The 22768-nt window shown below is 50.0% G+C and overlaps 1 protein-coding gene across 4 annotated transcripts in view; it reads left to right on the plus strand.

The window, feature by feature from the left end:
- ARHGEF2 (Rho/Rac guanine nucleotide exchange factor 2) overlaps positions 1-22768 on the plus strand; it is a 148011-nt gene that overhangs the window by 67623 nt on the left and 57620 nt on the right. Inside the window, exon 1 of one of the 4 annotated variants that reach the window (XM_074980808.1) lies at positions 15579-15769. The exons of the other annotated variants lie outside the window; for them this stretch is intronic. Coding sequence (XP_074836909.1) covers positions 15707-15769 — 63 coding nt within the window. The 5' untranslated portion in view covers positions 15579-15706. Of the gene's footprint in view, positions 1-15578; positions 15770-22768 lie in introns of those variants that run through there. 4 annotated transcript variants of the gene reach the window in all.

Consider the following 22768-nt stretch of genomic DNA (forward strand, 5'->3'; position numbering starts at 1 on the left):
CAGCCCCCAACTCAAACCACTGCAATGCATTATTAAAGACTTACAACCTATCCTTAATCAGGATACCACAGTCCAGAAGGCCCTGGGTGACAGGCCTGTTCTCTCCTACAGACAACCTCCCAACCTTATGAGGATTCTCACCTACAACTGCAGGAACACCAGTCCTGGAACTTTTCCTTGCAACAAAGCCCGCTGCCACCTTTGTCCGTATATCTATTCTGGAGATGTCATCTCTGGACCTAACCAGGTTATTCACAGAATTATGGGCACATTCTCATGTTCCTCAGCTAGCATCATATATGCCATCATGTGCCAACAATGCCCAGATGCTTTGTGTCAAATATCGGAGGGGTAGTCGTGTTAGTCTGGATCTGTAACAGCAACGAAGGGTCCTGTGGCACCTTATAGACTAACAGAAAAGTTTTGAGCATGAGCTTTCGTGAGCACAGACTCACTTCATCTGATGCATCTGATGAAGTGAGTCTGTGCTCATGAAAGCTCATGCTCAAAACTTTTCTGTTAGTCTGTAAGGTGCCACAGGACCCTTCGTTGCTGTTACAGATGCTTTGTATATTCGACAGACTTCAAACTCTCTTAGACAAAGAGTTAATGGGCACAAAACAGACATCAAAACACTCCTGATCCCCAAACTGGTCAGCCAGCATTTTAATGGAGTGGGCCATTCTGTTAACGACTTAAAAGTTTGCGTCTTACTGAAGAGGAATTTTCACAACAGTCTTGAAAGAGAAGCTGCTGAACTCTCTTTTATGTTCAAATTCAACACATTAACACGTGGTTTGAACCGGGATGGGAATTTTCTGGGTCATTATAGGGGCTTGTTTGCATACTTGGCTTAATCTAATTCTTTGCTCCCCTGCTTCTGCCCCTCTACTCTCTGATTTGCTCACCTTGATAACTTTTTTCTGATTTGTCCACCTTCATTACTATTTTTGGTTCGCTGTGCCTTAAATATTGAGTCTGTTCTGGTATGGCTATGGCCTGAAGAAGTGGACCTGTCCCATGAAAGCTCATCACCCAATAAATTATTTTGTTAGTCTTTAAAGCGCTACTGGACTGCTTTTTTGTTTTGATAGTATGTAGACTAGCATGGCTTTCTTTCTGTTACTGCTAATGAAAATGTGTCACTGTTTTGTAACAGGGGTTTCCATAGAGGGATTTTAATTTGGTTTATCTTGCTTCACTCAATGAAGCCAAATGCAAACAGAGTTAATTATGCACAGAAGAGGATTTTTGCCTTTTAATTAACTGCAGTCTACATGGGAGATTTAAGGTTTCTGATCTCACAGCTGCTTGTGGAAGGGTCACTCATTGGGACCCACAACCTGGTGTGAAGTTACTCGTCTGTCTGCAGGAGCCAGACTTTTTTCACCTGGTTGGATGACCCCAACGCTGCCCGAAGAAAGGCCCAGGCAGTCGGATAGCTTGTTTCCACCTCTTGCTTCTCAGCTGCAAAGGTTGTGTTAAAGCTCAGTTTACATGGAATGGACTTTCTGTTGCTGGCATTTGGTAAAGCAGTTGCCCGCAGCTGGGGGTGGCGGTGGGCGGAGGAGAGGGGAGCTATGCTGGTTCCCATGGTGAAAAGGAGAGGGGACGCTGAGTCTCGTTGACTTTCATTTAGAGCGCCTGCTGCTCAGACATCCTTCGCCTGGAGCTGCTCTTCTGGTTCGGCAGGTTCTGAGCTGGAAGATGCAGTTTCCAGTGGAGGTGCGGGAAGTTCTCATTCCAACCCCTGGGAGAGGTGGCCCATCTCCAGTGCTTGTACTTCAGACTCCACCTTCTTCACTCCACGGGCCTCCAAGCAGCTTGCTTGCGTTGAAAAATGTGCTAGGACGTCTCTTCTCTCCACGCTAGAGAGAGGTGAACTGAGGCGGGGCAGTGTGGTGACACGCCTAAGCTCCCAGAGTGAGTTAGTGTGGTGGGGTGCACTGAGCCCCCACGCCCCTTCCAGGGGGCCAGAGGCCTTTCTACGTCCCATCCCAGTGAGAGAAGCAGGAAAGAGGCCCTCCAGGCAGGGTAGAGTGGCTTCTGCAGCTGCCAGTCAGGATCCAGCAGCCTGGTATAACAGAAGCTGCTGGTGGGGGCCTAGCAGCTGTTCGCAGGAGCTTGACTTAGGCAAGGTCATGCGCTGACTGGGAGACCGGCAGCACTACGGACAGTTCTGAGTGCTAGCTGAACGTAGACCTGGGTGAGGCCCAGGCCCAGTGGCTGAAGACCGGCCACAAGCCTAATACAAAGAACTGACAGCACGGTGGATGGGGCTGGTCAGAGACTAGCCCCAGAACCTGCCAGATGACCAGCCAAAGACCTTACGGGGCATCCCCTTTGCCACAGAGGGGTGCTCGCAAGCGGGTGGCCCCTGTTAGAGTTGTGATAGGGCTGGGTGTGGGGGCCAGGAGCCCTGAGTCCTCTCCTCCTCATCCAACTACTAGTTCTGCCGCATGTCTAGGGCCTTGGTTAGAGAGAAGGTGGGTAAAGCCCAAGCCAAAGGGGGAGCAGCTGGGTAGAGGAGAACTGAGTTGGTCAAAATCCGTGGTAAGTGTTAATGGCAAGTCTCCTGCTCTAACTGCTAAACTCCACTGCCTCCTGTTTAATTGTGCAGGCTGCTGCTTTCCCAGGACTCCCTTGCACAGCCCCGGCAGCTAGGGGAAGTGGGCTAATTATCCACCAGCAAGGGCAGGGTTGAGCCCATGGCTAATGAACTGGGTGGGGGAAAAGAAGTGTATTTGTGCGTGTGTGTCACAGCTCACAGTGGGGTCTTGCTGCTCCCTTAAACAGGGGAGAATAAATCTCAGTCCTCCCAACACAGATGGCACAGAGCTGGTCGATCAATTGCCATTTGCTTGTAAAAGTCTCCTCCTGAATTGTGTGTGTGCGTGCATGTGTGTCTGAATCACGTGTGTGTGTGTGTGTATGTATGTGCGCATGTCTGTGTGTAGCATGGCCTACCTGATGGCACACCAGGCTGCAGTCCAGGAGATCTGGGGTCTATTCCCAGCTCTGGCCTACTGGGTGACCTTGGACAAGCCATGTCATCCCGACCTCCATTTGTAGAGGGCGGATAATGGTACTGGAGAGCCCCATGAGGACTGTGGCTGGGAGGTGTTAGGCCATTTGTATTGCTCTAGCAGCTAGAGTTCCCCCTGAGATCAGTTTGCCAACACGCTGGGTGCTGCCCAGAGATGTGTACAGAGACAGACCCAGACCCTGAGAGTTTACACTCTGCATAGAGACAAGACAAAGTGTGTGGAAGGGAAAAGGAGTTTGTATTTATTTCTCCTTTTCACAGAGCGGCATCATGACTTGCCTAAGGTCTCCCCCAGAGTCGATAGCCGATCCAGGAACAGAATCGAGCTTTCCTGGGTCCCAACCCAGTGACCTACCCACTGTGCTAGGGTGGGAGGGGAAATAGACACCAGGAGGAACTTGCTGAAGGTGAGACAGCCAGGATTGGGAGCTGGGGTCTCCCATTGGGCCATACAGCCCCTTTGAACGTCAGGCCCTGTTCCAGCAGCTCCACCGGATCTGTGAAATAATCCATCTCTGTTAACTCACTGGAGGAAATGCCTATTTGCGTGGCCTTGCCATGGGGGAAGGTAAATCTTTTATTAGCTGCCCTGCTGGGAAAGTCCCCCCCTCCGCCCCCATCCTAACAGAGGCCGGAGCGAGCACATTGCTGTTCTCGTCTAAACATTAATCATGTTATTCTTCTGCGTCCAGGCTGGTACATTTTCCGGCCCCTCTTATGGGGCAGCATGAGTTTATTTTATGTTGGAGTTTTGTTTGCACAAGGAGGCATGGCCCTGAGGGGCTCTGTTTCCAGCTACATGCTGCTCAGTAGCTCTACAGAGTTCCTGGCTTAGTACAGTGCAGCTTTCTTTAGCAGCGGCAGGTTTTAGCAGTTACTCATTAAGCCATGGGCTGCTGGCTTTTCCCTTTCTGTGCAGGAGGCCTTGCCTTGGGATCACTTAGATGCTGGGTAGCATTGACTGTTATTGTGCCTTTTTATTTAAAAGTACTTTCTTGGCTTGAGGGCTAACCTGTCCAATTGCTTTGCCCTGGTTCTGCCTCCCCCCGCGTCCCCTGCTTCATTCAGACTTCTGACCTGGTTGATTTAGAGGCAAGCCCAGCAGTGCTGGAACAACTTCTAGAGCTGGGGTGCTGAGCTGTGCTCCCCCACTTTACTCCAGCCATGCCTCTCGCTGCGACCGTACTTCAGGGTGACTGGGTGTGGGCCTGGTGGCCAGGATCCAGACTTCAGTGGAGCCTGGAGCCCATGGGGCTGGCAGGTGACATGGCTAACAGTCAGGGCCACTGGGCCAGGTGGCTAGGACCAATGTTCCTTCTAATTTATTTCAGCCATGTGTGGAATAAATTTGATGTCCACCAAGGGATGTGCACCACTAGTAGAAACACCTGCTGCCAGCTGTGGGTGCTCTGCTAATCACCTGGGTGGCACCTGTTTCTCTGTATGGCTAACCCCAAGCATTTTTTAAAAAAAAAAAATCATCATTTTGGCCTAAAAGGCATGAGGTGTTTTTTTTGTTTTGTTTTTAATGGAGATTCTTTTCATTTGTCTTGGGTTTAGGATGTGGGGGAGTTTGTTTTGTCTTTTCCCAAGCAGCCATGAGGACTGGAAATTTATTTTCTTTCCAATTAGAGTTAAAATTCTCACAGAATCACATGAATCCAGCAGCTGGGGCTTTAAGAAGAAACATTTATTCCACCACCTGGCTTCTGATTAAAAGCATGAGTGTTGGCAACCTGAAATTCTAATAGGCTTTTGGAGCAGGCTCTGAATCTCTCAAAATATGCCTAGTTTTCTTTTTTTTCTCCCCTTTTTGCATGTCGTATAGAGCATGATTTGTAAGGCTACATCTACACTACAGCGATCTGTCAACAGACGGTGCCCCCCCTGCCCCGCTGCAACATCCACACTTGCTTTCTGTTGACAGATTCTGTCTAGAAAGGCGTTCTGCATGCTGGGGGAACAGCAGAACGCTCTCAGCGGAAGTGCCACGTTCTGTTGATCTGCTACGGACAGAACACAGCGGTAGGTGTGGACACTCCGCGGGGTTTTGGAGACAAAACTCTCTAGTATGTCGCCCCAGACACAAACCTACTGGGGCTGTTTCTCAGAGGGTTCTCAACTACGGGTAGGTTGGATAAGCAGAGCTGTGTGTCCTGTTTTGTTGATGTCGGACCAGTGGAGTTATTCTGGAGTTACACAGTGATGTAAATCAGCATCATCTACCCTGTGCACCAATTAACTGTGCAGGCAAGTAGTTATCTTGGATTTCTGTTGGGGTTGGATCCTTAGGTGATGTTTACCCTGGCTCCTCTCTTCCCTGAGGCATGCTGTCAAGAGTTTAGCCCCCTGCCTTTGATTAGTTAATGCTCATTTGGATGGAGGCTAGAGTCTAATCTCTCTGAAAACCTCAACTGACCCTTCTCTGCACCTTTGATCTTTTTCCCAAAACTCTTTCATCAGTTGTTCTGGTCTGGCTGTGGTCTGAAGAAGTGGGTCTGTCCCACGAAAGTTCACCTAATCAACTATTTTGCTAGTCTTTAAAGTGCTACTTGACTGCTTTTTGTTTTGATAGTGTATAGACTAGCATGGCTTCCTCTCTGTTACTCTTTCATCTAGTTTAGTAATCTGGATTCTCCCTACCCCTCCTGCAAATAAAGCAATCCCAGCTCCCTGGTATTCTGTTTTAGGGGCTATGTCTACACTGGTGAGAATCTTCGAAATAGCCATGCTATTGAATTGAATTGAATATTCAGTGCCTCATTAGTAATCTTCAAAATGGCCATTAGCATGGCTATTGCGAAGATTCTTGCCCGTGTAGACACAGCCAGGTTGCAGGCTTAAAAGTAAAATTGCTGTTGAAGTAGGTTTAAGGGAAACACCAATCTAATTTCTAAATTAGAGGAGCTCTGTGAAGTTGGAAAGCTGGTGGGATAAAAACATCCATTCACTCACCTTATCCCTCTGTAATCTTGAAATGTCCAGCTACGTTTGTACTAATCACGCCCAGTAGTTACCTGCCTTTCAAATGGAGCATATTCTGGTGACTAGAGTGTCAGATTTGCCATTAGGACACCTGAGTTCTATTCTGTCTCTGTGGCTGGCACTGTGCATGAATTATGTCAGAATATTTAACTGCTCCATACCGAGGTTTTCCCACGCGTGAAATGGAGTTGTTAAAAGTTACTCAACTTCGTAGTCCTTGGCTGAAAGGGAAACATAGTCTCGTGTGGCTCTCAAAACAGTTTATAAATTTTAGAAGGGTAGCTGTGTTAGTCTGTAGCTTCACAAAAAGCAAGCAGTCCTGTAACACGTTAGTCTTTATGGTGCTTTTTTAATAACATTTATTTAATCCTCAGGACAGCCCTGATTTGGCAGGTAATGTATCATTCCACTCTTAAAGAATGGGGAAACTGAGGCAGGGTGAAGTGATTCGCTAAGATCCTGTGGTAAATCAGTGGCAGAGGCAGAACTAGAATGTAGGAGCTCCAGTGCCCAGATATTTACCTGCCGTGACAGCTGGGAAGAGAACCCAGGAGACCTGGCTCCCCACCCATCTTCTGTTGTCACTCTTTGCACATTCCCAGTGGTAGAACTTATGCCGCTGTGTGCTGATTTCTGCCCTTTAAAAAGATAACCCCCCAGAGAGCTGTAGGGAAACAAGTGAGATTCTCTTGAGAGGTTGCCCAAATTCTGGCACCTCACAGTCAACTGTGCTGAGTCACTCTCTTTTGCTGCTCCTTAAAGAGAAGTGAACAGCCTTCCAATGGGATTATTAATGTGAGTATCAGACTACTCCTAAGAGTCACTTTGCTCCAGACTGGCTCTGCAGATTTTACACATGAATGATGCAAAACTGGAACGAGTCCAGTACCTTTATCCTTCCTGCAAAAGCTCAGCTCTGGTGCTCCAGCCATGCCAGAGAGCTGCTTTGCTGATTCCTAAATTGCTCTCTTATTTTTCCCCTCGTTTAGCTTGCGAGCAACGAGCCGCTGTTCTTAGCAAAACTTCTGCCTCTGGTTTCTGTCATGCTTTTTAATCATCTTTTAGCTTCCTCCTTATGCAGAATCTACTGAGCAGGCAGTTAATCCCAATGAAGCTGTAGTAACTAGTGCTCGCCATCCTTGAATGTAACCAGCCTTTGTTTGGTTGACTTGCTGCAGTTTTTCCCCTTTAGGCTGCCATACCCTTAGGTGCTGTTTCCTAAGGGTTAGAGCTCGAGGGACCTGGGAATCAGGGTTCTATCCTTAGTTGTGCCCATTAACTGAGTTGCAGCCTAGGGTATGTCTGGTATCCACTGAGCCTTGGCTTCCCTAGAAATGAGATTGTGTTAGAACATGATTGTGAGGAGCTGGGCTGGCTTAACCTGACTCTGGCTGTACTAATTGCAGGAACAAGCAGTGTCTTACCTCACCAGTTGGTTTGGTCAGGGTAACCACAAGCAGCTGATCTGATGCTAAGCACGATTCCCAGTATATTGCAGACTGCAGAGTCATGTTGCCTAGCACAAGTCCTCCAGGGCCACATTCTCGGAGTTAATTTTGTAGCAGGGCGGGAGATAACCCTCTTCCTGCAGCAAGCCTGACAGTGTTTGCTAGCATGAGTTGTAAGGCTCTTGCAAGTGGCACATAATGTGCTTTGAGCTGCTGATCTCAAGCATTCCAAAATTGTAAGTCAAGGACCTAAATATCTCATCATTTTGACAAAAAATGGGATCTTGAACAGTTTATTTTCACCCTACTGGATCACATTCTACAAGCTTTTTCTGAGGACCTTTATTTACTGCTTTATGTTTTAAATGAAAGCCAAGATTCTCTTTTGAATCCAGGACCCGGGGCTTTAAGAAAAAAATCTACCTATATCACAAAACTCATGGTAAAATTATGCAAGCTGCCAACCCTTTAACATAGCCCCCGTTCACTTCCCAGGATAGGCAGAACTCTCTCCCTAATTCTGAGAAAACAATTTTAGGACTCTTAGCTCTGCAACACAAGACGCTTCTATAGGTCCAACGTAAACTCATTTTTCCCTCAGATCTGCCTCTTCATCAGAGATGCAGCTCAAGAAATAATCCATGTTTTATTTTCCATGAAGCCCCTCTGGGCTGTAACAGTTCCAAGAAAACTTCTGTTTTGGAGCTAAATTGTGAGCATCCACTTAATTTTCATTCACTGTCTTTGCTCAATGCATGATGTGGATTCTAGGTGACTGAGGGGGAGCACGGTGTGATTTTTTTTTCTGTCCTTCTCTAAAATATCAGGTAGTGATCACTGTCTGAGACAAGCTAATGGAAGTGCTGAACTGTCGGATCCATTCTGGTAGTTCCTAAGAGCTGGGCTTCATATGGGGAAAGGAAGCCAGCTCCTGCAGTGGGTTTTATTGATCCATGACAATTTAGGATAGAAACCTACAAGCTTACCTGCATTTGATTTGATGGGATCTCTCTTGGAGCACCACATCTAATAATCTGCCTAGTCTGGAAGGTTGTGTAACAGAATCATAAACACTAAAACTGGAAGGGACCTTGAGAGGTGATCAAGTGCAGTCCCCTGCCCCCACGGCAGGACCAAGCACTGTCAAGAGTCTCTAGATCAGTGTTTCCCCAACTTTTCGGCACCACGCTCCCCCTTTGATTTTTGAGAAACCCTCAGGCCCTCCCACGTCTTCTTTACCATCATCCAACCCCCTTTAACAAAATTCAATTCATAATTTAAAATAAACACACCGACTTGATGTAAAAATGTTATTTGAAATTAAAAATAAGCATATTGTTTTTGTTGGCCCCTTGCATGTCTGATGCAGCCCCAGCTGGCCAGCTAGCTGCCTGAGCCCCATGCCAGCTGCCAGAGCTGCCTATGCCAGCTACCTGCCCACCTGAGCCCTGTGCTTCCAGAGCCGCCCGTCCAAGCTGACAGAGCCCTGCACTGCTGGGGCCAGCTGCCAGCCCAAGCCACCCAAGCCCTGCAATGCCGGGGCCAGCTGCCTGAGCCTTGCAAGTCCCCCTGCCCAAGCCCCTCTCTTCCCCCAAAACCAGGCACCTCCAGTCCCCCAATCACCCATCCCCTTCCCCCCAAGCCAGGCACTCCCAGGCCCCATCTAACCCCATCCTTCTCCTTCCCCTCCCCTCTCCAACCCACACTCACTCCCCTTTGCAGGAGGCAGCTAGCTCCATGTGGGTCTTTACTGACTGCCTGCTTTTTATTCATGGCTGCGCTGAGTTGCCCATGTAAAATGGCAGGGGCTGAGAGCCGAAAGCGAAGGCTGGCTCTTTCTTTGGGCGCCACAAGACTTATTGTTGTTCTCGAAGCTACAGACTAACACGGCTCCCTCTCTGATAGAGGACTTCTTGTTGTGTCTGCCCTTTGTGATTTTGGTGGCAGCTACGCTGTTGCTTATTTTGCAACATGACCGCTTTCCCCCTGTGTCAGGATAAAGCAGGGTCTTAGCAGAGATTCCAGTTCTAGCACTTTGCTCCCAGGAATATCACAGGCACATCTTGAAAATACTCACACCTGGGATTCTGTTAGCAAACTGATTTGGGGGTGGTTGGGGGAACTTGCACATAACAAAGGTATCGGTTGGCAACTGAGCCGCTGGAGAAGAGAATGCAGAGCTATAGGCCATATATAACCCCTCACTTTCAATCCTGGGTGTGGTCAGAGGGGGGGTTTCTTAATGGGAACTGCAGGGTGCTGTGCCCCTTTGAAAATCTGGCCTCAGTTGCAAGTGCTGTGAGGTGGGGGATGCTTCACTCTTCAGTGCTCTCTGCCTGCTCCATCTCTGTCCAAGCTGCTCTCTGTCTCGCAGATCTTGATCAATGCGTTGTGTTCTTTCTGCCAAAGTGGAGGTCTGGCAGGCTGCGTGTGCCTTCTCTCTGTTCATGATCCAAGTATAATTATGGTAGGCTCTGGAAGGCCAGTTTAGCATCTCTGTAATTGGGGTGGTGGCTACACTAGTGCTTATTTTGCAAGAGGCATGCCAAATCCCCTGGGGGCTGGAAAGGTCATCTCTTGTTCTTAAGCCAGGCAGGTCAAACCTTCTTCTATGGCTCTAGACTCTTTTTAAGGTAACGTTGTTTGGAGACCTGGTTCGTCCAAAGTCATTAGGGTGACTAGTCCCATGTTTGACTTTTATCAGAATTTCCAGATCTGAAGAAATGGGTCTGTCCCACGAATGCTAATCACTTACTAAATTAACCCGTGAAAATGTAGCACTTTAAAGACTAACAAAATTATTTATTCAGTGATGAGCTTTCCTGGGACAGACCTGCTTCTTCAGATCAATTTTGTTTCCAATCCAGACTGACTTATGTAGGTACAGAGGGCCAAAAAGAAAAAAATTGCAATAAAAACTTTTTGGCCCCTCTGTACTTAGGTAAGTCAGTCTGGATTGGAAACGGAATTGATCTGAAGAAGTGGGCGTGTCCCACAAAAGCTCATCACCGAATAAATCATTTTGTGAGTCTTTAAAGTGCTACACGTCTGCTGGTTTGTTTTGTTGAAGTACAAACTAACATGGCTACCTCTCTGTTACTATTCAACTTACCTACTAAATTACTTTGTTAGACTTTAAAGTGCTACAGGACAGCTTTTTTGTTTTGTAAAAATACAGACTAACCCAGATACCTCTCTGTGACTAGTCGCTTGGCTTGGCTTGGCTTGGCTGAGCTGGCAGGCTGTCTTTGATAAAAGAGGTATTTTCTAGGGCTGTGCATGTGTGCAGTTAAATAAACTCTGAAAGTCACCCTCTTAAATCTTCCCAGTTGCTGCCGTTGCTTACAATTGGTTTTTCTCGAGCCTTTGTGGGATCACATGATGTAAACATTCCACAGCAGGACCACCAGGGTCTAATGCTCTTGCAGAATATTTACTCTTTAGTGTGATATTTAGAAGCAGAAGTGGAGGATTTTGGTCTCCTAAAGGGGTGGTGATGTGTGGCTTTAACACAACATCTTTCTGGGGAAGGAAGGGTATAGTTTACTCTGTTTTAAAATAACTACAGAAGATCATCTCCAGATGAGTGCGAAAGGGACTTAGGGAAAAGTCTAACAGACAAACAATGGAAAACAGAGCATAATTTGTTCAACATTTAATATTTTCTGAGCCACAGATTCTCATAGCCAGGGGCTGTTCATTTGCACAGGTGTCAGCTTAGAGAAATTAATTGGTATTGATTCTTCTGTTGTTTAACAAAAATTCCAGCCCTCTCACAGATAAAAGAAACTGCTGCACATCAGCTTTGCGGAGATCATGTGTCCCATAAGAGGTTGTTGCTCCTTGAATGCTAGAATACAGGCCTGTATTGCTTGAGGTTTGCAACCTTGCTAGCAAAAATCACATTGACCTACCCAGAAATAATAAGACTGGTTTAAAAAAATCAGGTGATTAAAAGAAAATTAGATAATGGTGAGGTCCGTTTTATCTTCTTTCTGCTTTTCTTCCCAGCTGTGAAGGCTAGAAATTAGGATAATTGACTTTCTTTGTTAAAGTGCTTTTAGATCTGCTGTGATCTCTAACTCTAGGTACTTGTTCTTTAAATGAAAGTGGAGATTCTGCAAGTTATGCAGGTTATGGAGCTTTGGGAATGGAGGTTGTTTGTACTTTTGAATTGTTTGTGATTCTGAACAAAGCGCTATAGTCCTTCTTTCAAAAGTTTATAACTGAACATGGGCTTTGAAACTTTATGAGGCTGAAGAAACTTCACATCTCTTTATTTTTCAGTAGTGTATGTTTAACGTGGGACTGTATTGCATTTGTTTTTCTTTTCTTATCTCGCTGCTGCCTCACTGCATATTTCTGGTTCCATGCGAGGTGTGTGGATGACTGGTCAGTTCATAGCACTGCTTGTAACTTAAATTCTACTGTAATGACATGACTGCAGAAGATGGGGTACTTTTTGTTTTAAACAAACAAAAAAAAATCTAATAGTCATGAGACTTGTGATAAAGCCATGATAACTGGCAGCACTGGGGTGCTAAGATTCCTGAGGTCTTGCCTGTAGCTCTGCGACTGACCTCACACAAGTTTCTGTACCTCAGTTCACCCCACCTGTAACAATACAGAGGGGCACCACAGGGTGACCTTCAAAAAGTTTTACTTGGTTCTTTTCGATGAACAGAATTTTAGATAGGCAAAGAGTTAATGTGTCTATGCAACCTATTGGGCGAATGTCCAACAATCTAATGTATACAGTGGAAATTACTTCTCCAGGAACACAGCTCTGACCTTCCACTTCTAATAATCTGGGACGGATTCTCTCAATGAGTCAACTGTACAATGGCATTGTCTAACTTTTTAAGATTTTATCAGAAACAATGATGTGGCTTCCAGTTTCTTTTCCAGAATCCACAAGACCTGAGATTTCCTTTGGTAAGAGATTCTGGAGCTTGATTCTCAAAATGTAGTAATAATATTTATACCTCCAAGTGCTTCCCAAAGGGAGTTGGGGGCATCACTCCCATTTTTTACAGATGGGGAAACTGAAGCACAGAGAGGCCATCAGCTAGCCAAGCCTTGTGCCACTTGAGTTTTATGAAGGCATCCTAGGTGGCTGAAGTTTAAAGGAGATACTTTGGTTATGTCGACGCTAGCCCCAGAACTTTGAAAGGGGCATGATAATGAACCTAATTGAAAGATGCTAATGAGGTTCTACCATGAATATGCAACACCTCATTAGCGTAATGGCGGCCGTGGCACTTTGAAAGTGCCGCTTTTGATCGCGTGTGGCTCATCTACATGGGGTCCTTTTCGGAAGGACCCCACACAATTCAGAATTCCCTTTTTCCTGTAACCAAATAGAAATAGGGGGATTTCGAAGTGTGCAGGGTCCTTTCGAAAAGGACTCTGTCTAAGCGAGCCACACGCGATCAAAAGCAGCACTCTTGAAGTGCAGCGGCCACCATTATGCTAATAAGGTGTTGCATATTCATGACAGAACCTCATTAGCATATTTTGATTAGGTTCATTATCATGCCCCTTTCGAAGTTCTGGGGCTGGTGTAGTCATAACCTTTATGTGAATTGGAACTGGGATCTCTGATTTGTCAAGAGAAATAGGCAGGGCTTACTCAGGGATACTGAAGAGAATGCTAGGTGAGGACATCTGGCAGCTAATGAAGTTGTTAATCAGCCAAAGGAGAATCCAGGTGAGCCCTGCAGCCAGAGGCTGTATGGATTGTCTGGAAGGAGTGGCAATGCTGATAAAAGATTAGGACAGGTGACCAGAGACAGGTGCTTTCTCTCTCATTCTCTTTTTGTCAACTTTCTTCTTGAATTAATTTATTTCTAGTGAATAGTGTGCTAGACTGGAATGCAGGTCTGAATTTTATGCCTGGCTATGACACTGGTCTGCTGTTTGGTCTTGGGTGAGTCACTTGCCTGCTGTGTGCCTCAGTTTCCCCAGTAAACTGGGGCTGTGTGTACCCCTGGAGGTTAGGTGGCACAGGATGTCTGTACATACATATCAGAGGGGTAGCCGAGTTAGTCTGTCTCTTCAAAAACAACAAGAAGTCCTGGAGTACCTTATAGACTGACAGATATTTTGCAGCATAAGCTTTTGTGGGCAAAGACCCGCTTAGTCAGATGCAACATCCAAATATCTGTTAGTCTATAAGGTGCCCCAGGACTTCTTGTTGTTTTTGTACATATGTAGTGAATTAATATATCATGTGCCAGTAGAGGGCGATCAGTAACATCCTGGGTTTTTGTAGGACCCAGAAAGCTTTCTGGTGCATGTTTGTAAATAGCTTCTGGTTGGCAGCTTTTGACTAGTGCTCACTGGAGCAGTTGTCAATCTCTGTCGCTTAACTCATAAAAATCACCGGTTTTGTGAGGTGCCTGCTCCCCTCTGATCCTGCTGGTGGAATGCATGTTAGCGCTGGCACAGCACCCTGCAAACAAGCCTTGCCTGCCTTCCGTGAGCTAGGTCTCATTGGGTGGAAGACCCTTTCCAGGCAGGGACTGGCATTTTGTTGCTTTTGTACAGCCCCTTGTGCAGTGCCTGCTCTCTGATTTAGGTGTTACTGTGATATGAGTATTTTATACCCCCTTTCACAGCTGCGGAAGCAGCTTGCTCTGAGCTCACACAGGGAATGGCAAAGCTGCAAGGAGGACCCAGAACGTGCTACTGGATTGCACTGGTGCTCCTACCCCTGTGGCTGCAACCCAGCCCCTCCATGTAGATAAAGCCTATGTGTGTATCCTCCCTTCCTGCCGCTGCCGCCGCCTCCTCCTCCTCCTCTGAGCACCAGCTGCTGCTGCAGCTTCCTAGGCTATTGTCCTGAGTAACTGTTGTCCCGGCAGCCAGGCAGGAAGCCCCTGCTGAGCAATGAATCTCCCCTGTTGGGTTTGTATTGCAGGCTGGCCTTTGAATCCCATCACCTGCTGATCTGCCCTCTGGTCCTAGGTTGAATCTTTTCCTCTGCCTCCTCCCCCACCCCTTCCCTGTTAAAACCATCTCTCTGGGGTGGGGCCCTTCCAGGAAATATCTTAAGCAGAGTCTTCTGCCTGCACAGAAAAGTCCTATCGCTTTGTTTGAGGCGTTTGCCCTGGTTGAGTTCCTGGTTTGTGTAAGTTTGTGGTGAGACAAAATATTTTTTCCTCTTTCTCTCTCCATGTCGGCTGGTGAGAGCCTGCTCATATATTCCACCCCAGAAGGAGCTGCACTTCCGCCAGAAATGAAAGCTGACCAATTCACTCCTTATCTGTCCCTCAGAGCTTTGCGAACTCTATCTGCCAGGGAGATTTGCAATTGCCTGGGGAGGTGTGCACCACCTGAGCTGCTCTTCTAGGCCTACCCCTCTCTGCTCTAGACCCTGGTTCCAGAAAGGTAACCTGGTAAACGAGTGACCTGCTGGGGAGGGGCAGCAGATACCCGCCAGCCTCCCTTCTGTTTGCAACACTACACCTGCAGCAAACTCCTGCCAAGCAGGAGAGCGGTTCTGAGCCCGAGGCTGCAGAGTGGACCGGGCGCAGAGCCTGGAAGCTGCTGTTTCAGGCTGGATCTGGGGTGCGCGGCTGACCTGAGCGTGGTGGTGGGGGTTGGGCTGCGTGGGTGTCTTAAAAGTGCGCTTGGGACAGTGTTTGTGCCCTGCTACAGCCTGGCCCGGCAGTGCAGCGCCCCTGGCCCCCCTCTGACTGCCCGGTATGCCCTGAAGGGGGGAACACGGGGAGGACCCTGCGCCAGACACAACAACAGACAAACCCGGCGGCGGGGCCCGGGGTTCTTGGAAGTTTAACCTGAACTCTGATCTTTCGGGAGCCCCTGACGCTGCCCCCCCCCCCCCGCCCCCGGAGCGCCAGGGAGCCCCCAGCCGAGCCCAGCTCGGTGTGTTTACCGGGGCGGAGTTCAGGCACCCCCCGCCCGGGCAGTTTCGGTGCCTCCCATGGCCCCTGAAGGGGGATTCCCTCCTCCAGCCTCCCTCGGCCCGGCCCCGCCCGGGAGGAGGTGGGGGGTGCTGCCCCCGCTGGGCTGGTGGAGGAGGAGACTGATTTGAATAGCCGGGCTGCGCCGCCACTCTGGGATTTCCTGCGCCCGAGTCGCCGCTGCTGCTGGGGTGCCCGGCGCTGCTGGGGTCGGCGCAGCCCGTGGGAAGGCGCCGGCGGGGCGGGGGGCGCAGCCCGTGGGAGCCCAGCGGACCCGCGTGGCCGCGGCGCTCCGGACTATGTCGCGGATCGAATCGCTGGCGAGGACCAGGATTGACCGTACAAAGGACATCGCGTGGAAGGTCGGCGGTGATGGTTGGGGGGAAGGGGGCTGGGTGGGGGGGTTGGGGGGAAGGGGTTGGAGGGTGTGGGGGGAAGGGCGCTGGCTAGGGGGGTGTCGGGGAAGGGGACTGGGTTGGGGGGAAGGGGCAGGGGGGTGTCGGGGAAGGGGACTGGGTGGGGGGATTGGGGGGAAGGGGGTGTCGGGGAAGGGGACTGGGTGGGGGGATTGGGGGGAAGGGGTTGGGGGGTGTCGGGGGAAGGGGACTGGTTGGGGGGAAGGGCACTGGCTAGGGGGGTGTGGGGGAAGGGGACTGGTTGGGGGGAAGGGCACTGGCTAGGGGGGTGTCGGGGAAGGGGACTGGGTTGGGGGGAAGGGGCAGGGGGGTGTCGGGGAAGGGGACTGGGTGGGGGGATTGGGGGGAAGGGGTTGGGGGGTGTCGGGGGAAGGGGACTGGGTGGGGGGAAGGGGCTGGGGGGTGTCGGGGGAAGGGGACTGGCTGGGGGGGTTGGGAGGGAAGGGGGGCAGCTGTTTCCCTTTCGAACCTTCTTGAGCCCCACCTGAAAGTTGAATCCTTTATTTTACCCCGTCTTCCGAGGATCAGAGGTTGGGGGAGGAGAAATACCCCCCCACTATATCCTGCCACCGGCCTTCAGCTCTGGAGGGTTGGGGGCAGGGGGTGGAGGGTCTCTCTAGCTGGGGTCTCTCGGCCTTTGTGTCACTAGGGAATGGGGGAATCCGGCGCCCTGGGCAGGGGGAGAGTTTCACGGCGGGTGCAGAGGGGCTGTGTCTGTCTCTGCTCTTTGTGGCTCAGCTGCTGTCTGGTTTGAGCTTTCCCTGCCCTCGTGGAGAGGGGGGGTGTCTGTATGGGAAAGGCCCCTCGAGCTGGTTCCCATTAAGTGGGCATCTGCAGAACCACTTAGGCTGGGGAGGTGATGCCTGCAAAGGCTCTGGGCTGGGGGACCCCAAAGACTGAGCAGTTTTAAAGACAGGAAAGGTACAAGGTGGCGGGGGTGGGGGGCAGATCCATCAGCTGGGAGCTGGGTGTGTGTGTGGCTGTGCCCCTGTCCCCCACTGCCTCGGTTAACTTTGGTCTCCGTGTGTGTGGGGGGGGGCTGGTTCCAAATCAGAAGGAGGCCTTTTAAAAATACCATATTCATGGTAAGGGGCTGTTGTGTGTATTTGACACCCCCCCCCCCGCATTCTGCAGTGTTCTTCCAGCTCCTTTTATCCAGAGAAGCTAGTGATCAGACTCCCTCTGCCCCCCCGTATCGGGTAGAGCCCCAGGAAGCAGTGTCACCGCCTGGTGCGGTCCGGAAGGGAATTTTTATCCCCTTCTTTTCACCCTCCTTCCCGCACTGCTGCTGTTTATACCCCAGGGGACCACTGGAGCAGCTGCCACGTGGGGCTATTTATCAGCTCTGGCCAGGCACAATGAAGCGGTTTCCTGTAGCCATGTGATGCTCCCAGCATGGTGGTTAAAATAGCGCTGAGCTTAAACGGAGGCAGTTGCTCAGCTCTCTAAGTTCCCCTTTGCTGGCAGGCCTAGCGGGATGGCACAGGCTGGAAACCCAACAGTTTGGGAGCTCTTGCGCTGCCAGTAAAATGGCAGGGATCCTTGCAGAGGCTGGGGAAAGGAAACTTCACAGCTGCGTAGTGTCATGATGAGCTTTATCCTTCTACGGCGTCGCCAAACTAGAGAGGGTTCAAATCTTAATCCACCTTCCTCATGTTTTGGGCCTGATCCTCCTTTATCCAGTACCTCTTTACACAGATCTGCTGGGTAGAGACCTCACCGGGGGTGTAATTTACCAGCATCTTTTGCTGGACGTGTAAAAGGGAACTTGGTGTAAATGAAGAGCATAGGGCAGATTTATTACAGTGGCACCTCTGGGATCCAGAGGGGGCCCCATCCTGCTGGGAGTTGTAGATATACTTAATAAGACACCCGTTCTTGCCAGATAGGCACTAGATAGGGGAAAGGAAGGGTGTATACATATCCTGTAAAGCTGGAAGGGACCTCAAGAGGTCGTCAAGTCCAGGCCCCTGCCCTCTCGGCAGGACCAAATGTTATCCCTGACGTTTTTTAAAAAAATTGGTTTGCCCCAGGTCCCAAAATGGCCTCCTGAAGGACCGAGCTCACAACCCTGGTTAAAAGGGTCCATGCTCAAACCACGGAGCTATCCTGAGATTTTCTTTTGCAGCTGGGGAAACTGAGGCACAAAGCTGAAGCAACTTCAGCATAGCGTAGTGGCAGATCAGCCGGGGGGCTGTGGGTGGATGGGGCTGCCTGCGAACTGCCACTGAGATGAGGTCTCCCCGTTAATCTCCGGCTGCTGCGGAGCTGAGGAGACGGGGAAGAGAACTGCGGCTCAGTTTGGGGGTGGGGGGGGTGTCTCTTGCCAGCTCGTGAGGCAAGAGCTGGCCTGATGAAACAAGGCCTTGGTATCTTGAAACCCAGACCAGCCGTGTTTGTGTTGGCCGCTCGCTGGTGGGAGCCATCAAGTCCCCAGCTGCTGCAATGAGAACAGGGACTGGGGGAAGAGCCACACCCAGCCAGCTGGCAGAACGCTCCCGTCTCTCGGAGGGGCAGATTGGTGCCTGAAGTTGGCACGAGCAGCTGAATGCTCTGCCAGCAGATTTGATTGGCAGGCCCTGGTGCGTGATGGGTGCTGTGCAGAAGGAGGGTGGAGTTGTAGTTATGACATCAGCCTCTGGACTCCTGGGTTCTGTTCCTTGCTCTGGGGAGAGCTTATCTTAGTTGGGAGAACAGGGGACTGCATCAGGATACCTGGGTTCTCACCTTGGTTCCAGCATGGCTGGAATGGAGGAGTGGGAGTCAGGATGCCGGGGTTCTTTGCCCAGCTCAGCCACTCCCTCACTGTTTTGTCTAGGTGTCCAACCTCCTCTGTGCCTCAGTTTCTCTGTCCAGACTGTAAACAGTAACAGAGAGATAGCTGTGTTAGTCCATATATGATCAAAATAAAAAAGCAGTCCAGGAGCGCTTTAAAGACTAACAAAGGAAGTGGGTCTGTCCCACGAAAGCTCACCACCTAAGAAATTTTTGTTAGTCTTTAAAGTGCTACTGGACTGCTTTTTTTTCCAGACTGTGAACACAGTCGCTACGTGTACACTAGCCCAAAACTTTGAAAGGGCCATGCAAATGGCCATTTCGAAGTTTACTAATGAAGCGCTGAAATACATGTTGTCCACCTCATTAGAATGCCAGCAGCCACAGCACTTCAAAATTGATGCGACTCGCCGCCGTGCGGCTCGTCCAGACGGGGCTCCTTTTTGAAAGGACCCCAGCAACTTCGAAATCCCCTTCTCTGCTGTTAGGAATAGCATGGCCATTTCAAAGGTTTGGGCTAGTGTAGACACAGCCGGCATGTTCCAGGGAGACATGCGTAGCTCTACACTGGTATTGCTTCTGGCAGGTCAAGGAGAAAATCAATCTAAGATTTGTGACTCCAGCTAGGAGACAACCATATTCTTAGGTTCAATTTCTCCCCCCATCTCCACTGACTCTTCCATTGACTTCCCTTACTCCTTGCAGCTGTGAGGAGTACCAGGGCCTGTGGGAGTTCCTTCAGCATTAGATTGAGCAGATCTATTCTAGACCTGCTAAATTGAACCCCAAAAGTTCGACCTCTGCTGTGTCGACTAGACAGGCCCTCTGTATCTCCCTCTGGTGGCTGGCAGTCTGGGAGATAAGAGCGTACTGCTGCTGCCCTCAAAGGGTGTTGCTACTAGAGGGTTTGATCCTGCCTTGTGGTCAGCTCAGAGGAGTCGTGGTGTTGGCCAGTTTCTAAATGGATGTTCAAACTTAGTATGTTGGGACCGGAATGCTGCAGAGGAGCTTTCTCAGGGACTGGGGGGGACGGGCTGTTCAGGAGCGGCTGTGTACTGGGATGTCGGGGGAAGTGGTGGTTTGCATGTCGGATGGTTTCATCAGCACCTGCTTGCCACACACCAGCTAGGCCCAGCGGCTGCTGGCCAGGGGGAGCGGGGTTTGAGTGGGCTCTGAGTGCATCTCCTCTCCCAGAAGGCCTGCTTGGAGGCAGAGTGGCAGTGGGAGTGAAGGATCCCAGGCAGTCTGGAGAGCTGCCACCTTCCCCTCCTGATGCTCGCTCCGCAGCTTGCAGGCTGCTGCTGCCAGCTGTCACGGCCTTTGTAAACAGTTGCCCCCATTCGAAGTTGCGGGGAGCTAGCTTCAAAGGGTGGCGGTGCCTGGGGTGGGGCAGAGGGAGAAAACTTGGGGTTTGCAAAGTACTTCCATCTGCTTAACCTGACTGGAACAGTGGTGGTGCCCCAAGTGGCTGCAAAGGCCCAGCCGTGCGGAGCTGACTTCTTTGGAACAGCTCTGCTACTGCAAGCCTCTGCTAAGCAGCTGGACTCTTCTTCACACAGCTGTACCCTTGCTCCACAATCCCACCTGCTCTGTTCCAGTCCTGGGATCTCCCCATGCATCTCTGGCTGCCCCTCTCCTTCTGTCCTGCCAGGCGCACCCACCCAGTAAAGGGAAGTATTTCTTCACAAAGCACCCAGTCAGCCTGTGGAACTCCTCGCCGGAGGAGGTTGTGAAGACCGGGACTTTAACAGGGTTCAAAAAAGAGCTAGAGAAATTCCTGGAGGACAGGTGGGATGGGTAGGAAGAGTGTCTGCAGCCTCTGCTTCTCAGAAGCTGGGAGTTGGTGACAAGGGATGGATCGCTTGATGATTCCCAGTTTTGTTCATTTCCCTCTGCAGTGCCTGGCACTGACCACTGTCGGGGACAGAATGCTGGGCTGGATGGGTCCCACCCCGTGTGGTCGTTTGCGTAATAGAAAGGCAGGGCTATAAACCGCTTTGACTCCATGAGGAGTGAGGGAGGAGGCCCCATGTTACCAACTCCCCCAGGTCACTCAGTATTGGTGTGTTTCTTTAAATCCCAACTCCTGGGGTGCTGTGAAAGATGCCCGACTTGAAATACCCCCCAGAGTTTCTCTTTTTCATGGTTGCAGAGAAAATCTTGAAAACTGGATGCTCCCTTTCCACCCCAAGAATTCTCAAAAGGCCACTGGGCACACAATAACATCCATGCCTTTTACTCTCTTTAAATCTCCTGATTTTCAAACCCAGTTCCCTTACATTGGGGTAAGGAGGGGACCATTCCAATCTGTGAGTGTTGAACGCAAAGGGCGGGTGATGCTGGCTCGGCCTGGCTTACTCCATTCTGGGTCTACTGGCGCCATCCTGCATCTGGCATAAAGGGGTCATTGTGAGTCAGGCTCTAGCTGGAAAGGTGAAGTCAGGGGGACTGAATAGGAAACCTGTGACTCTCAGCCTCGCTTCTCTGCTTTCATCTCCTGCCTGAAAGGAGCCAGTTGTGCTGCTGGTCAGACTGCGCCTTAGCCAGGTCTCCCACCCCTGGCTGGCGTCTCGCTGCATGCTCGGGTATGAGGGCATTTTTTGTTGCAAAGTTAAAGGGAGGAAGGAACTGGCCATTTCAAAGATTGCTTTGTTCCCGACCTGCAGGGAATGGAACTGTAGAGCAGCTGTGCTGGTATGTCACAGGCCTGTCTGCGGAAGGTGATAAAGAACGACATTGGGGGATGGATTTATTTGTGTCCGATGGATACCAGAGCCCTGGTGTGCCAGGCGCAGGAAGCATGCCTAGCATTGCATTCCAGGCCCCACCAACATGGTGAGGTTGGGCTTAAAAATCCTAAAGTCTTTAAAAATAAAAAGTGTGGTGGGGGTGTCTTCTGATTTGCCCTCAGGTTTGCGGGATTGTGTTTTCTGGTTTTCTTTGCAGTCTGGCAACTTCTTGTAAAGGGAAGCTGAGATTTGTGCACCATCACCTGACTCCAGGAGCTGGGGCTTTAAGAAAAAACCATCCTCTGTTGCAAGACTCTGTATCGAGTCTTGAGTCTTGGCAGCCCTGTTAATTGGTTTTAGCTTCAGCTTACAAATAGAAGTTTGGTCCCATTGCTTTAAAACCCATTTGCCTGCAGTAATCCCTGGGGCGGGTTCTCTGGCTTGTGCTTGGCACAGGATCTGGCTAGACCTAATTTTTAGGGCGAGGGTGGGGGGGCTTCATCTCAGGAGCCCCTTGTTTGAGATACCCCAGATTTGGCCCACTAACCTCCACCAGTTTTCCACGAGAGACAGCAATTTGCAAGACAGTCCAAGGCAGCATGTGGCTTTCAGGGCATGTTGTGGGGGAAGAACCCTGTTTGCTCACCAGTATATAACTCTCCATCTTAACTCCAGCAGAGCTGCTGCTCTGCTGTAGTGGTCCCGCCTGGCCCTAAAATCCATGAATTAACAACCCCGAAATGGTGAGAAGCATCCAGCTCCGTCAGCCGTGCCTCGTGTTCCGTCTGTTCTTGTCGGGCTCCTTTTGGCTTACTGGCCTGTCAAGTTGTGCAGAGACCACCTGTCTCTCCCTCTGGAACAATGGGCCCTTTTGAAACTGCTGCGGCCAGTTCTTGTAAAGGCTGAAGGATCTGCTGCCTCTTGGGGGTGGGGGGGGGTGGAAGGAGCCAAGCAGACCTCCCCCCCACCACTTTGGGATTTGCTTGTTTGTTTTGGTTTGTAGGGAGCCAGAGGTGGAGGGGTCCTTTTTCCCAGCTTTTTCAACCTCTGATCTACTCCTTAGAAGCTGTAAGTTAAAATTTTTAAGGCAGTGGCTCCCTGCCAGTTGCTATTTTAGGGAGATGCCTGTAGGAAGTGAGGGGAGCTTGGCTTTGACTCTGGGTTACAAAGTGACACATGGCAAAGATTTGTCCAAACGGAAATTTGACATTTTTGAAGAGGGAGAGAGGAGGGGGCTAGTTTGAGACACATCACAGCCATCGTCTATATACTGGTTGCACTATTACAACTCTGCTGGTTCACCTCACACTAGGGTTTGTACCAGCTACAGACCGAACCTCCAGTCCAACGTCATCCATAACACAGCATGATTTGAGTTAGCCGGCTGACCACTTATCATGGGTACGGCCAAGTTTCTCATGGTCCCATAAAGCTTGTTTCC

Source organism: Carettochelys insculpta, chromosome 30, assembly GCF_033958435.1.
Source record: "Carettochelys insculpta isolate YL-2023 chromosome 30, ASM3395843v1, whole genome shotgun sequence".
In the NCBI taxonomy this organism is placed as follows: domain Eukaryota; kingdom Metazoa; phylum Chordata; order Testudines; family Carettochelyidae; genus Carettochelys; species Carettochelys insculpta.